Below are 13704 nucleotides of genomic sequence, written 5' to 3' on the forward strand. Positions count from 1 at the left end.
CCTAGCCAGAGCAATTAGACAACAAAAAGGAGGTCAAAGGGATACAAATTGGAAAGGAAGAAGTCAAAATATCACTATTTGCAGATGATATAATAGTATATATAAGTGACCCTAAAAATTCCACCAGAGAACTCCTAAACCTGATAAACAGCTTCAGTGCAGTAGCTGGATATAAAATTAACACACACAAAAAAAAAAAATCAGTGGTCTTTCTCTACACAAAGGATAAACAGGCTGAGAAAGAAATTAGGGAAACAACACCCTTCACAATAATCACAAATAATAAAATACCTTGGTGTGACTCTAACTAAGGAAGTGAAAGATCTGTATGATAAGAATTTCAAGTCTCTGAAGAAACAAATCGAAGAAGATCTCAGAAGATGGAAAGATCTCCCATGCTCTTAGATTGGAAGGGTGACTATAGTAAAAATGGCTATATTGCTGAAAGAAATCTACAGATTCATTGCAATCCCCATCAAAATTCCAACTCAATTCTTCACCCAGTTAGAAAGGGCAATTTGCAAATTCATCTGGAATAACAAAAAACCTAGGATAGCAAAAACTATTCTCAACAATAAAAGAACCTCTGGTGGAATCACCATTCCTGGCCTCAAGCTGTACTACAGCTCTGTAGTACTACTCTGTATGTATTGTGATAAAAATTGCATGGTACTGGTACAGCAATAGACAGGTAGTTCAATGGAATAAAATTGAAGACCCAGAAATAAACCAACACACCTATGGTCACATGATCTTTGACAAAGGAGCTAAAACCATCGAGTGGAAAAAAGACAGCATTTTCACTAAATTGTTCTGGCTCAACTGGCCGTTATCATATAGAGGAAGGCAAATTGATCCATTTTTTTCTCCTTGTACAAAGCTCAAGTCTAAGTGGATCAAGGAACTCCTCATAAAACCAGAGACACTGAAAATTATAGAGGGGAAAGTTGGGAAAAGCCTCAAAGATATGGGCACAGGGGAAAAATTCCTGAACAGCAATGGCTTGTGCTGTAAGATTGAGAATTGACAAATAGGACCTCATAAAATTGCAAAGCTTCTGTAAGGCAAAAGATACTGTCAATAAGACAAAAAGGCTACCAACATATTGGGAAAGGATCTTTACCCATCCTAAATCCAATAGCGGTCTAATATCCAATATATACAAAGAACTCAAAAAGGTGGACTCCAGAAATTCAAATTAACCCATTAAAAAATGGAGTGCAGAGCTAAACAAAGAATTCTCAATTGAGGAATACCGAATGGCTGAGAAGCACCTGAAAAAATGTTCAACATCCTTAATCATCAGGGAAATGCACATCAAAACAACCCTGAGATTCCACCTTACACCAGTCAGAATTCAGGTGACAGCAGATGCTGGCAAGGATGTGGAGAAAGAAGAACACTCCTCCATTGCTGGTGCGATTGGAAGCTGGTACAAACACTCTGGAAATTACTCTGGTGCTTCCTCAGAAAATTGGACATAGTACTACCAGAAGATCCAGCAATACCTCTCCTGGGCATATACCCAGAAGATGTTCCAACTGGTAATAAGGACACATGTTCCACTATGTTCACAGCAGCCTTATTTACAATAGCCAGAAGCTGCAAAGAACCCAGATGTCCCTCAACAAAGGAATGGATACAGAAAATGTGGTATATTTATTTACACAATGGAGTACTACTCAGCTATTAAAAAGAATGAATTTATGAAATTCTTAGGCAAATGGATGGATCTGGAGTATATCATCCTGAGTGAGGTAATCCAAACACAAAAGAACTTACTTGATATGGACTCACTGATAATTGGAGATTAGCCCAGAAACCTAGAATACCCAAGATATAATCTGCAAAACACAAGAAAATCAAGAAGAAGGAAGACCAACAGGTGGATACTTCATTCCTCCCCAAGAACAGGGAATAAAACACCCATGGAAGGAGTTACAAAGACAATGTTTGGAGCTGAGACGAAAGGATGGACTATACAGAGTCTGCCACACCTGGGGATCCATCCCATAATCAGCCACCAAACGCAGACACTATTGCATATGCCAGCAAGATTTTTCTGAAAGGACCCTGATACAGCTGTCTCTTGTGAGGCTATGTCAGTACCTGGCAAATACAGAAGTGGATGCTCACAGTCATTTATAGGATGGAACACAGGGCCCCCAATGGAGGAGCCTGAGAAATTACCCAAGGAGCTGAAGGGGTCTGCAACCCTATAGGTGGAACAACAATATGAACTAACCAGTACCCCCAGAGCTCGTGTCTCTAGCTGCTTATGTAGCAGAGGATGGCCTAGTTGACCATCAATGGGAAGAGAGGCCCTTGGTCTTGTGAAGAGTATATGCCACAGTACAGGGAATGCCAGGGCCAATAAGCAGGAGTGGGTGGGGTAGGGAAGCAGGATGGGGGAGGTTATAGTGGATTTTCAGAGAAGAAACTAGGAAAGGGGATAGCATTTGAAATGTAAATGTAGAAAATATCTAATAAAAAATTAACTTTAAAAAAACTACAAAAATAAAACAAAAATAAATAATAGGGACTGATTGTATTCCTGAAAAAAAAAGTAAACACTGTAAAAATTCCTATATATTCAGACTTATTTACAAGAGCCTGGGCTTCTAAATAGACTATAACCTCAGAGCTATTTATTTTATAAAATACAATAGACAGGCCAGAGCTTAGCATACTACTGCAAGGGAGAGGGGGAAAAAGGACAATAGTATTAATAATAATAAAAATTAAATTAAAAAGAAAAAGAAAGAAAGATTAAAAACAAAGTATATTATTTTCTTCATTTCTCCCCATTCCTAATTAGGTAAAGAGGTCAAGGTGCCAAGCTGTACAGAGCTGTTTTACTCCAATAGAATGTAAATTTAGTAATGAGCTTTGTGCCCCTTACTGTATGTGAAGTAATTGAAGACTGGTCCAAAAAATCCATCCTGAGAAGCTTGATCTTTCAGCGGCAATAGCAAAGGCTCTAATTCTTCCAGAGTATACAGTCCAGGAACCTCGCCTGTACAAGAATATTATATTCACCAATTCAAAACAAATTTTACATACAATAATCTCCAATTTTTATGTTAAGTTCTTCTGTTCAGTCATAACCAGGAATACTAACAATAACTTACACAATTCCTAAATTCTTAGTTTTATAAAGCTTGAGACTTTGATGCTTCAGTCAACCATGTGTCAGACCTCAGGAACAACTATGTCCAAGGTTGCCATCAGTAATGCAGGAAACTTCATACAAGGTAATTCTCATTGGGCAATTATCACCATAGCACTTATATCTGCTTCACAGAAACCATTCACTTGCCTGAAGCCAAAAGGCTATTGATCATCTCCAAGAATGTGGGATGTACAAACTGGTAATCCTCAAGAAGTAAGACTACCTGCTGTGCTTCAATTCCTGCAAGATGCAGCACCTGCAAAGGCAAGGCAAGGTCAGTACTGTCAGTGGCTTTTGGAGCAATTAAAGATTACTATTCTTGGCTGGCATGACAACAGAGCCTTGACCACAGTCTGAAGAGTGAAACAAAGTGTGAGGCTGGCCAGTGGCACATAACAAGTTGTAGAGCAGAAAGGCTCTCTACATAAGGAAGTGATTGTAACGTACGCATCTCTTTACAGGTCTGCTGGTTTGCTGGTACTGATGGTTTCTGAGACACAGCATCTCGCTATGTGACTTCGGCTAGACTTGAACATGCCAGCACTGCTACTTTCCTCCCATGTGACCACATGCAGCTTACTTAGGGCCTATTTACTGACTTGTTTAGAACAGAAAGGAAATCATATTTTTCCTGTACAATTTGGAAAGTAAAGTCATCAATAATTTGAAAGAAAATTTATTTTAAAAATAAGCCTCTGAGGCAAAAACTAAATTATTTTCATAAATATATTCTTCCCATACAATTATGTAGTCCTGTTTATTATCCAACTGGACATCCCATAATCTCGGTTGCCCACAACCTTGATATCCTATCAGGAATCTCCCACATTCAGATAAAAACTTAGTAATTATGGGAAAATAATCAACAAAATTAGAAGGAAGACTATGTTATGTTTGGGAGACTTCAAAGCTTTAATAACTAGCAAAACTGAAACCCAAATAAAAAAGAATGTGTGCACAGCTCACATGCTTGAGATCGTTTCTGAACTGCTTCGGCTCGTAGCCCCTGGAGATCTTCGGGGAGAAGAGCACAGCACCATGCATGTGACTGACTAAAGATGTGACAGTCCGCCGCCCCACGCCGCTTCGTCCTGCCAACAGAAGGGAGCCTCCAGGGAAACTCAGCACTCTGTCTATCCTCGACATATATTCCAGGACTTCTTGGAAGAGTAAAATATCTAAATTCTGGTTATCTCGTCCATAATGAATAAGACCCTTTGAAAATAAAAACAAATTTTATACTTAATGTAATTTCTAGTTATATAACAAAAATGTTATTTTTCTGGGGCTGGAGAGATGGCTGTTTTGCTGGACCTAGGTTCTGTTCCCAGCACCCACATGTCTGTAAGTCCAGCTCCAGAAGATTTCATTCATTCTTCTGGCCTTCACAGCTCCGGCATGCACACTGTGCACATACTCTCATGCAGCACACATACACATAAATAATAAGTTTTAAAATGTTTAAAATGTTAAAAAAGGTTAAGCAACTATATTTTATGTGACACCTAAAATTTTACTATGTAATAACACAGACTTGTAGGCATATAAAAAGTGCATGTCAAACAACTTCACAGGTACACAAAATTCAATTGTGCAAGACAGCACTATATCTTAAATGGGGTTTGTTTCCCAGCAGGCATATAAAGTAGGTCACAAGTGCCCATAACTCCAGCTTAATGAGTTTGACACTTTCTTCTAACCTCTAAGAATATCCACAGGCATATATTATTCACAATAAAAAAGAATGCATATACCACATCGTTTCTTTTTCATCCTTGTAACTACACTAAAAGCAAATGGGATGGGGCAGCAAGGAATAATAAAGAAAAAAAAAAGAGACAGGAAGGAAAAGGAAGGGCAAAAACAAAGACCAGGAAGAAGAAACAGCATAAGAGATGGAGATACAGCTTCTCCAGACCACACCTTATAGACCTGCCTCTAGCATTGCCACCCTGGAGATCGCCTATTTCCCCTTTCACCAGGTGACTCTGACACTGAGGTACAACACTCACCATCTAGGAGTGCTTTCCCATCACTATTCTCATTGCTATACCAATGGCAATACTGTCATTAAACAGGTATCTTAGTAATTTTACATGCATCTGAGCATCCCGTCATGTCTGCCAGAATGAACTAAATTCCAAAGAGCAAGAAAAGTTCTGTCTATTGTATGATCTTTCATTCCATGTACTCAAATGTTTCTAACAAATAGCTTAAGTTCCTGTTATAGTCACACCTTACTCCCAGTCATAATTCCCATAATACCTTCTTAATGACATCCTTCAGGTCTGCAGAGGTCAGTTTGCCAAGTGGTTTCCCGTGTGGAGGTAAAGGCTGTCCTAGAGCTGTCTTTCCTCCTGAGGCATGTTGGGCTCCCCATGTAACATAGAAACTATCTGTAAAGATATTGATACATAACACTAGTGAAGAGAGAATCAGTCACCACATTTCTTACTAAATTATTTTTACCCAGTCCAAATAAAATTGTCTCCAGAAACAAAATGGTGGCTTATACTAATTAAATTATATTAATATACTAATATAGAGATATAAATATAAAATTATATACATATACTAATAATATACTAAGTAAATTATACTAATGTACTAATATATATCTATAAATATAATATTATACTAATTAAATTAATAATTACTTGGAAGACATATCAGTAAAGATAAAAAAATCACAAGTTATAATACCAAAATCAGCCTGAGAACTACCTGAGCTAAATACTTTCATTATATTCAATGCTGACTTTTAAAACTTTTTAAATATATTTATGATTTGAAAATTTCATCCATTTATTATATGTTTTGTTCATATTGTTCCTCCACTACCTTCTTCCAACTTCCCTAATCAATTTTCTTCCAACAGCACATCCTCTTTTGTTGTTTTTGCTCCCAATGACTCAAAGACCAATTGTGCTACCCAATGAGCATGGATATGGAGTTATGCACTAGAGCATGGGTAACCCATCAGTTGGCACCATCAACACCATCCAGGGTGGGACCACAGGATTACCTCCCAACTCATGCTGGAATTGTCAGACCCACACACCACTTTCCCCTCTTCATGTGAAGGGCTTCCTTCTAACTCCCCGTTATGACCTAGTCTTCTAATTATTAATTGACTTATCTCATGTGCTTCCCCATAAGCATGAGAATTAATACTGTCAACCTGAAACTCTAGAATCACCGAGGTCACAGCATTGGAAAGTGTTATGAGGGATCTGTTGGATTAAATGAATGGAGGTGAGAAGACACACTCTAACTATGGGCATCACCATTCCTTTACCTAAGATCTTGGATAACATTAAAGAAGACCCAGCTATACCACTCTTGGGAATATACCCAAAAGATGCACCATCATGCCACAGAGGCATGTGTTCTATGTTCATAGTGGCCTTATTTGTGATAGCCAGAAGCTAGAAACAACCCAGATATCCCACCACAGAAGAATGGATACAGAAAATGTGGTTCATTTATACAATGGACTACTCAGCTATTAAGAACGAGGACATCCTAAGTTTTGCAGGAAAATGAATGGAACTAGAAAATATCATCCTGAGTGAGGTAACTCAGACCTAAATGGACATGCATGGTATGTACTCACTAATAAGTGGATATTAGCAAAAACAAACAAACAAACAAAAATACAGAATACCCAAGATACAATCCACAGAAATCAAAAAGCTCAGCAAGCTGAAATGCCCAGGTGAGGACCACTGAGTCCCACTTGGGAGAGAGAAGAAAGCAATCACAAGTGGGGATGGAGGGAGGAACCTAGGAGTGAAATTGGATGTGGTGGGGGAGGAGGGAAGTGGGGGTGAGGAGAGGGAAACCTGATTTGGTATTGGGTGAGGGGAAAAAGGACTGAAGCCCTGATGGCCAGCAGAAAGAATGGAAACAGGTAATCTCAGAAAATAGGAGGTTGGGGGGAAACCACCTCCCAAATGCACCAGAGACCTAGGAGGTGAGAGACTCCAAGGACTCAAAGGGAGGGACCTTAGATGAAACGCCCAAAAGTAGGGAGAGGGAACTTATAGAGCTCACCTCCAGGAGGAGGACAGGACATCAAGTGAGGGATGGGGTTGCCATCCTACAGTCACAACTCTGACTCATAATTGTTCCTGTCTAAAAGAATTACAGGAATGGAAATGGGAGAGGAGCCTGAGGAAAAGAAGGTCCAGCAACAAGCCCAAAGTGGGATCCAGCTCAAGGGGAGGTTCCAAGGAAGGACACTATCACTGAGGCTATGGAGTGCTCCCAAAAAGGGACCTAGCATTACTGTACTCCTAAAGAGTTAGATACAGATATTTGCATCCAACCAATGGATAGAAGCAGCTGACCCCTGTTGTTGACTTAGGAAAGGCTGAAAGAAGCTGAGGAGAAGGGCAATCCTGTAGGAGGACCAGCAGTCTCCATTAATCTGGACCCCCAAAATCTCTCAAACACTGGACCACCAAACAGACAGGATGCACCAGCTGATATAAGGCCCCCAGCACATATACAGTAGAGGACTTCTGGGTCTGTGTTCATTTTGAGATGATTCACCTCTAGAGACTGGGGGCCCCAGGGAGTTTAGAGGTAGGTTGCAGGGGGGTGGGGGGGGCGGCATCCACATGGAGACAGGGTGTGGTAGGGAGGAAGTGTGGGATGCAGCAGAGACGGAAGGTGGATGGAGGGGGGCTGGGGAATGGAATATGGAGTGTAAAAAATAAAATAAAATTTTAAAAAATAGTGACCAAAAAAAAAAAAAAAAAAGGAGTGAGCAAGCAGGACACAGGAGCCACAGTTCTCTGCATCCTGACCAGCTGCCACCGAGACTCATGCCATGTTGGTCTGTATCCTGAGACGATGAGCCAGAATAAACTCTTGCATACATTGCTACTGGTAGGTATTTTGCCACATTGTCTTACAAAGAAACTGGGCACAGCCACTGAATGAACTTGTCCCTTTCTCCCTCTTCACCACCTTAGTTCTCCCAATGTCCTAACATCACAGTTACTTGCCCTGCTGGGGCCTAAGCCGCCAGGTTTCTCTTGCCTTCAGCCACCTCCTTCCTTTCTTTCTTTTCAGTGTGTGAAGTCCACGACAGACAATGTTGCTTTATGTGCAAAGCCACATCTGTGTAAAGGTCATCCAACATGGCTTCCTGCATCTCATCAGGGTTTGCCTATATCCACAAGCTCCTCCTCATGAAGCCACAAACCACAACTATCATTATTTCTAAAGAATAATGATAATTACCACCTATAATTACCTTTCTTGTGGATTAAATCTCACTAACTTATATCTAAGGCAAATTTCCCAAGCTTGAAGTTAGTCCTATACTGACAACTCTTTAACAGACATGCGGTTCATTTATTGGATGTCTTATTCACGGTTCTACTGCTGTGAAGAAACACTATAACCAACTATTTTATATATGTGTAACATATATATTAATATATATTAGTATATATAATAAATAATCTTTCCTTGGCAATTATGTGTTCAAGTTATTTTTGGTTGTTATTTTATGAGACAAGGTCACATTCAGTTGCCTATGTTGACCTTGAATTTGCTATGTAGCTCAGACTATCCTTGAACTTGAAATTTTCCTGCTTCTGTCTCTAAAGTATCAGGGACTACAGGCCTGTACTGCCAGTTTCCACTTGCTAAAGTAGGTTCTAAAGGATGAATATATTGAGTGTGGAAGAATATTCCAGATAAAAGCAATGAATATGTAAAAAGTATGTAATATGTGTGACATATATACATGTCTATAATACACACATATCTACACACACGCACACGCACATGAACTGGAGGCTTGCTTGCAGTTCAAGAGGTTTGATCCATTATCATCATGGCTGAAAGCATGGCAGCATGCAAGGAGACACTGGAGCAGAAGCTGAGAGCTACATCCTGATCCATAGGCAGAGAAATGCTGGTGAATAAGCACTCAAATGTATGAGTCAATGGGGGCCACTCTTTTTCAAGCCAGCAAGCTGGCTATGCATCTACAGGGTATCTGTGTTTAAACATTCTACTTTTCTCTTTAAACTTGGTGATGGTGTGAGCCAAAATGATTCCCACAACTAAAGCTGGCAAGTGCTATGCAGCTTTCAGAAGACACCCAAAAACCTCAAATATTCAAACAACATTATAAGCAACATTTTAAAATAACAGAATAAAATAATTAAAATTATTAAAACACTGTGCTATAGTGATTATTACAATGACTAGCTATCACTGAAGCAATACATACAAAACTAAAATCTGACTCCTAACATAAAGTGCAAAAGTCCTATTAAGGGCTCTCTTCAACCTAACTCCACTCAGGCCTAAAACACCCATCACGCCATTATACACTACATTTCTCAGTTTTTGACTTTTTACATATTCATTGCTCTTATCTAGAATATCCTTCCACATGTCTTAACTCAATATATTCATCTTTTAAAGCCTACTTTAAAGTGGAGCATGGAAGTTTAAGTCTATAACTTGGGAGGCAGAAGCAGGAGAATTTCAAACTCAAGGATATCCTGAGCTACATAGCAAATTCAGGACCAACCTGGACAACTAAATTTTATCCTATCTCATAAAACAAACAAAAATAACTTGAACATATATTTGTCAATGAAAAGTTTAACTTAGACATAAATCTAAAATCATATACCACACTTCTATGTTTGGCACTTATGAAAAATATCAAAGGCTGAAATGCTCTCATGACATACTGTGTTTGAACCAGAAGATTATAGAGTAACGACAACAACTCACTTTAAATCAATATACAAACTCAGTGTAAGGCCTATCACAATCTTATATCACTGTACATACAGATGACTTTTCCATGAGAAATAAGGCTGCCCAGTTTCAAGACTTAATATGCGGTGACTACATAAATCCAGACAGTGTGGTTCAGGGAAAGATGGGTCATATACATATCTTTGAAACAGATAAGATACCAAAAGTAGACAAATGATAATATTAGTTTTTGTTTGCTGGGGCTTGGTTTGTTGTTTTCATCCTTTGACAAATGTGCGAAAGCTACATATTTAAGAAAAAAAATCATCTTTTCAACAAGTGATAAGAAAGCTCACTATCCATATATATGCAAATTAAAATATATATCCAAATATAAACAAATTAAATTAGATCCATTTTTCACAAAGGTGAATTCAAAATGGATTATTAGATACCTTAAGTCCTATAACTATAAAAATACTAGAGCAAACCCCAAGACAAACTCTTAGAGGTCTAAGACTAGGCAAGGCCTTCCTGAACAGTTCTCCACAAACCCATCAAGCAACACAAGAATAAACCAAGAGCACTGCTGGACGCATAAAAGCATCTACACAGCAAAGGGCACAGTGGAAAGAAGAGACGCCCTACAGGCTGGATAAAACATCTGGCAGCTACATATCTGACAAAAGATTATTATATAAAGCAACATATAGCCTAAGTGGCCATCAACAGGAAAATACACACACACACACACACACACACACACTTACATACATACATGCATACATACATCATACATACAGTGACAGGCAAACAGACTGACAGATGAAGACAGAAAGTAGACTATGCGGGGAGAAGGTGACTAAAACATGGGAAAGAGGAACAAGTGGGGAAGACAGGATAGACATGAGCAAAATGGGTGCAGATGTCAATAATAAATTCTATTACCTCATTTTGTATACTCGCTTTCCAAACACTACAGTTACTAAAGTTATAAAAAATTTTTATATATTTTCATGTAACTTCCTTAAATACCAATTATTCTCTACCTCTTCTACAACCAAAAAAGACTAGTATTTATCAAACACATCTGTAGAAGTTGCATTAAAACACTCTATGCTTATTCTAACTACTAATTTAATCACAAACATCCACAAGTTTTCATGGCATCTAAGCATGTTACCAACTGTTACACTGAAAGCAACAACTGTCAAACTTCTGGCACACAACTGTAAGTCTCTTCAGAGTAAAAGAATTTTTAGACTCCAAACCCCCTGAACTCTAGATTTGGACACCAAAGTAAGTACTGATACCAACCAAAGCACAGAGGGCCTTTACAGGAAAAGACACTGCAGACTGCAGTTTCCAGACAGTTGGCCCAACGTCAAGAACAAAGCCTTGCCACAGAAACTGGACCAACAGCTTCAGGCCAGACCCATGCAGACTTGAGTTAAAATATAGCTGAAGTGCCAATAGCCTCCTCACAGCACTCCGCCTTGCCTGGTGTCTGTACAACATTCTTCCTACTTCCAAACCTCTGGAAATATCTACAAAACTCTCATTCAATCCCAAAAGCCTTCTCACTTTCATATTTCCTTAGACTTGTATAATTATGGCCCTGGGACCAACATCACATCTCGAAATGTAAAGTACGAAAGAGTATGGCATGGATATTTGTTAACACAGTATCCAGCTAGGATAATTGTTGTATTAGGAAACATTGCTGTGTCTTTATCACAGGCCCTCACTGGCCTGCTCCCATGGCAGTTTCCAATATGGTTATGAAGTAGACAGAGCTTTGAATGCAACTGGTGAAACTGAGGAAGCCGAGGAAGCTGGGAGTCAGCAAAAACAATGTCCTTTTCAGATGACATCATGGTTAGTTACAGGAAAAAAAAAATGCTTTTCACAAGCACAAGGTCATGATAATCAAGTGAAGAATTTCAAAGACCTTTATGTTTCATATTTAATCAGATACTTTTCCTTTTTAGTTTTTTTTTTTTTTTTAGATTCCAAATATTTTATAGCAGAGTCTTCCTACAGAGCCTTAACCAGACTAGACCCATCTTATGGACAGGGCTGACCTCAAACTTGCCACACTCCTGCTTCTGCATTCGAAGTGCTGGGGATACATGTGTGCCACCACAGCTAGCTACATTATTAGTGAGAATTCTATAGGAGAAACAACATTGTATTATAATGTGCAACTTCAAGAATTCACCACAACAAGTTTGAATACTTTTAAGAAGAAAGTAACCACTTATTAAATTTTGTTTGGATTATAATTGTAGAATTCTGGTGAAAATGGCTGGGCATCTTCCCTTTGGGGAAAACTGAAGTTAAAATCACCCACAGTTCTATTTGTTCACACATGAAATCATGCATCTGGTCAGAAACAAAATTTCAAAGCACCATAACAAGTATACATTGACATAAGCTCCCTTCTGTTACCTGCCATATTGTCCAGGATGTCTGAGCCCCAGTCTCCTTGGAGGACTGAAGTTAAAATGTTATCAAACAAATGCAGCTCCTTCACACCAACAATTTTGTCCCGAAACAAGCGCCGTGCTTCATAGGCTACAATTTCTAGCACGTAATCTAATGGATGGTTAGAGGATCCTAAGGAAAGCAAAATTTTCTTTAATTGTAATGAGACTTAAATTATTTTCAAGTGGTCTGTTTAACATAATGTTATGAAATAAATATATGGTGAGAATCTACATACCATAATTTTGGCAGCAGGTAAATAGAAAAAATGAAAAAAAAAGTTAAAATTAATTTCTTTAATAAGCTGGTATATTTAAAACAATATTTATAGTTGCCCAGTAAAACTATCATTTCCAAATTACTTAATAAAAATGGTTTAGCTATTAAAAGAAATTATTTTACCTTTTCTAAGATCAAATTTGTACAGTGATAATCAGGTTGCAAAAAGAATACAGTAAATGTTTATCCTTTTAATAGTAATAAACATAATGAAGCTATTTAATTTAATGTTATTATAATTACTACCAAAATACTTATGTTCCTATTATAAGCTGTAGGATAATTACACACACACAGATCTGAAACTCACCTCCTTCTAAATCATATCTGAACAAGCCAAGAACCCACTGAGTAAGAATGCAGGGTGTGAAGAAATAGTGGCTGTACTCATCCACTGTGAATTTGGCCCGCACCTGAAAGAGAACACAGTGCAGGAGTGCAGGCGGCCCACCCTCAGTGCTCGCATCCTTCTCTAAATTTCCTGTCAACTTAGACTCACAGGAAGGCCAATTTCTGGCTTACTTCAATAGAACTGTTCTTTTGATTTGTTTTTCGTTTTTTTTTTTTTATTATTATCCTATATAATTCATCCTATACATTTGACTTATGTGTTTGTTTTTGTGGCAGAGTCTCATACTATGGCCCAGGCTGGCCTAGAGCTCACAATGTAATGCATGGCCATCTTCTTGCCTCAATCATCCAAGGACTAGTCCACAGTTTGCCCAGCACTTCGAATTACCAAGATCAGCTCATAGGTTTTAATAGACAGTCAAAGGTTGGGGTGACATAGGGGTACAACTGCAAAAAGTTTAAATAAAATGATGAATTTTATAAAGTAATAGCTGAAATTCTAAAGAACCCATAAAAATCAATGAAACCACTCCAAAATCGAAGTGTTCTAGTAGTGAGAAATAGAACAGCACTGAACTTAAAGGCCAGCCCCACCCCACAGCCACAGCCATCTTGACTGTTAACAAGTGTGTGCATTTTTAAAGTGATCTTGTCCTTTCTAACTTATCCTTCCAACT

The 13704-nt window shown here is 38.5% G+C and overlaps 1 protein-coding gene across 3 annotated transcripts in view; it reads right to left on the bottom strand.

The window, feature by feature from the left end:
• The window catches only part of Dync2h1 (dynein cytoplasmic 2 heavy chain 1), a 238380-nt gene that overhangs the window by 152800 nt on the left and 71876 nt on the right, over positions 1 to 13704 (bottom strand). For 2 of the 3 annotated variants that reach the window (XM_021171442.2, XM_029481793.1), the window contains 6 exons: positions 12987 to 13089; positions 12362 to 12529; positions 5438 to 5568; positions 4139 to 4387; positions 3320 to 3428; positions 2903 to 3016 (listed from right to left, as the gene is read on the bottom strand). In XM_021171442.2, the coding sequence (XP_021027101.1) occupies positions 2903 to 3016; positions 3320 to 3428; positions 4139 to 4387; positions 5438 to 5568; positions 12362 to 12529; positions 12987 to 13089 (874 nt within the window). The remainder of the gene's footprint in view (positions 1 to 2902; positions 3017 to 3319; positions 3429 to 4138; positions 4388 to 5437; positions 5569 to 12361; positions 12530 to 12986; positions 13090 to 13704) is intronic. The other variant, XM_029481794.1, reaches the window with a different exon arrangement.

The sequence above is a fragment of the Mus caroli genome, chromosome 9 (assembly GCF_900094665.2).
Source record: "Mus caroli chromosome 9, CAROLI_EIJ_v1.1, whole genome shotgun sequence".
Taxonomy (NCBI): Eukaryota; Metazoa; Chordata; class Mammalia; order Rodentia; family Muridae; genus Mus; species Mus caroli.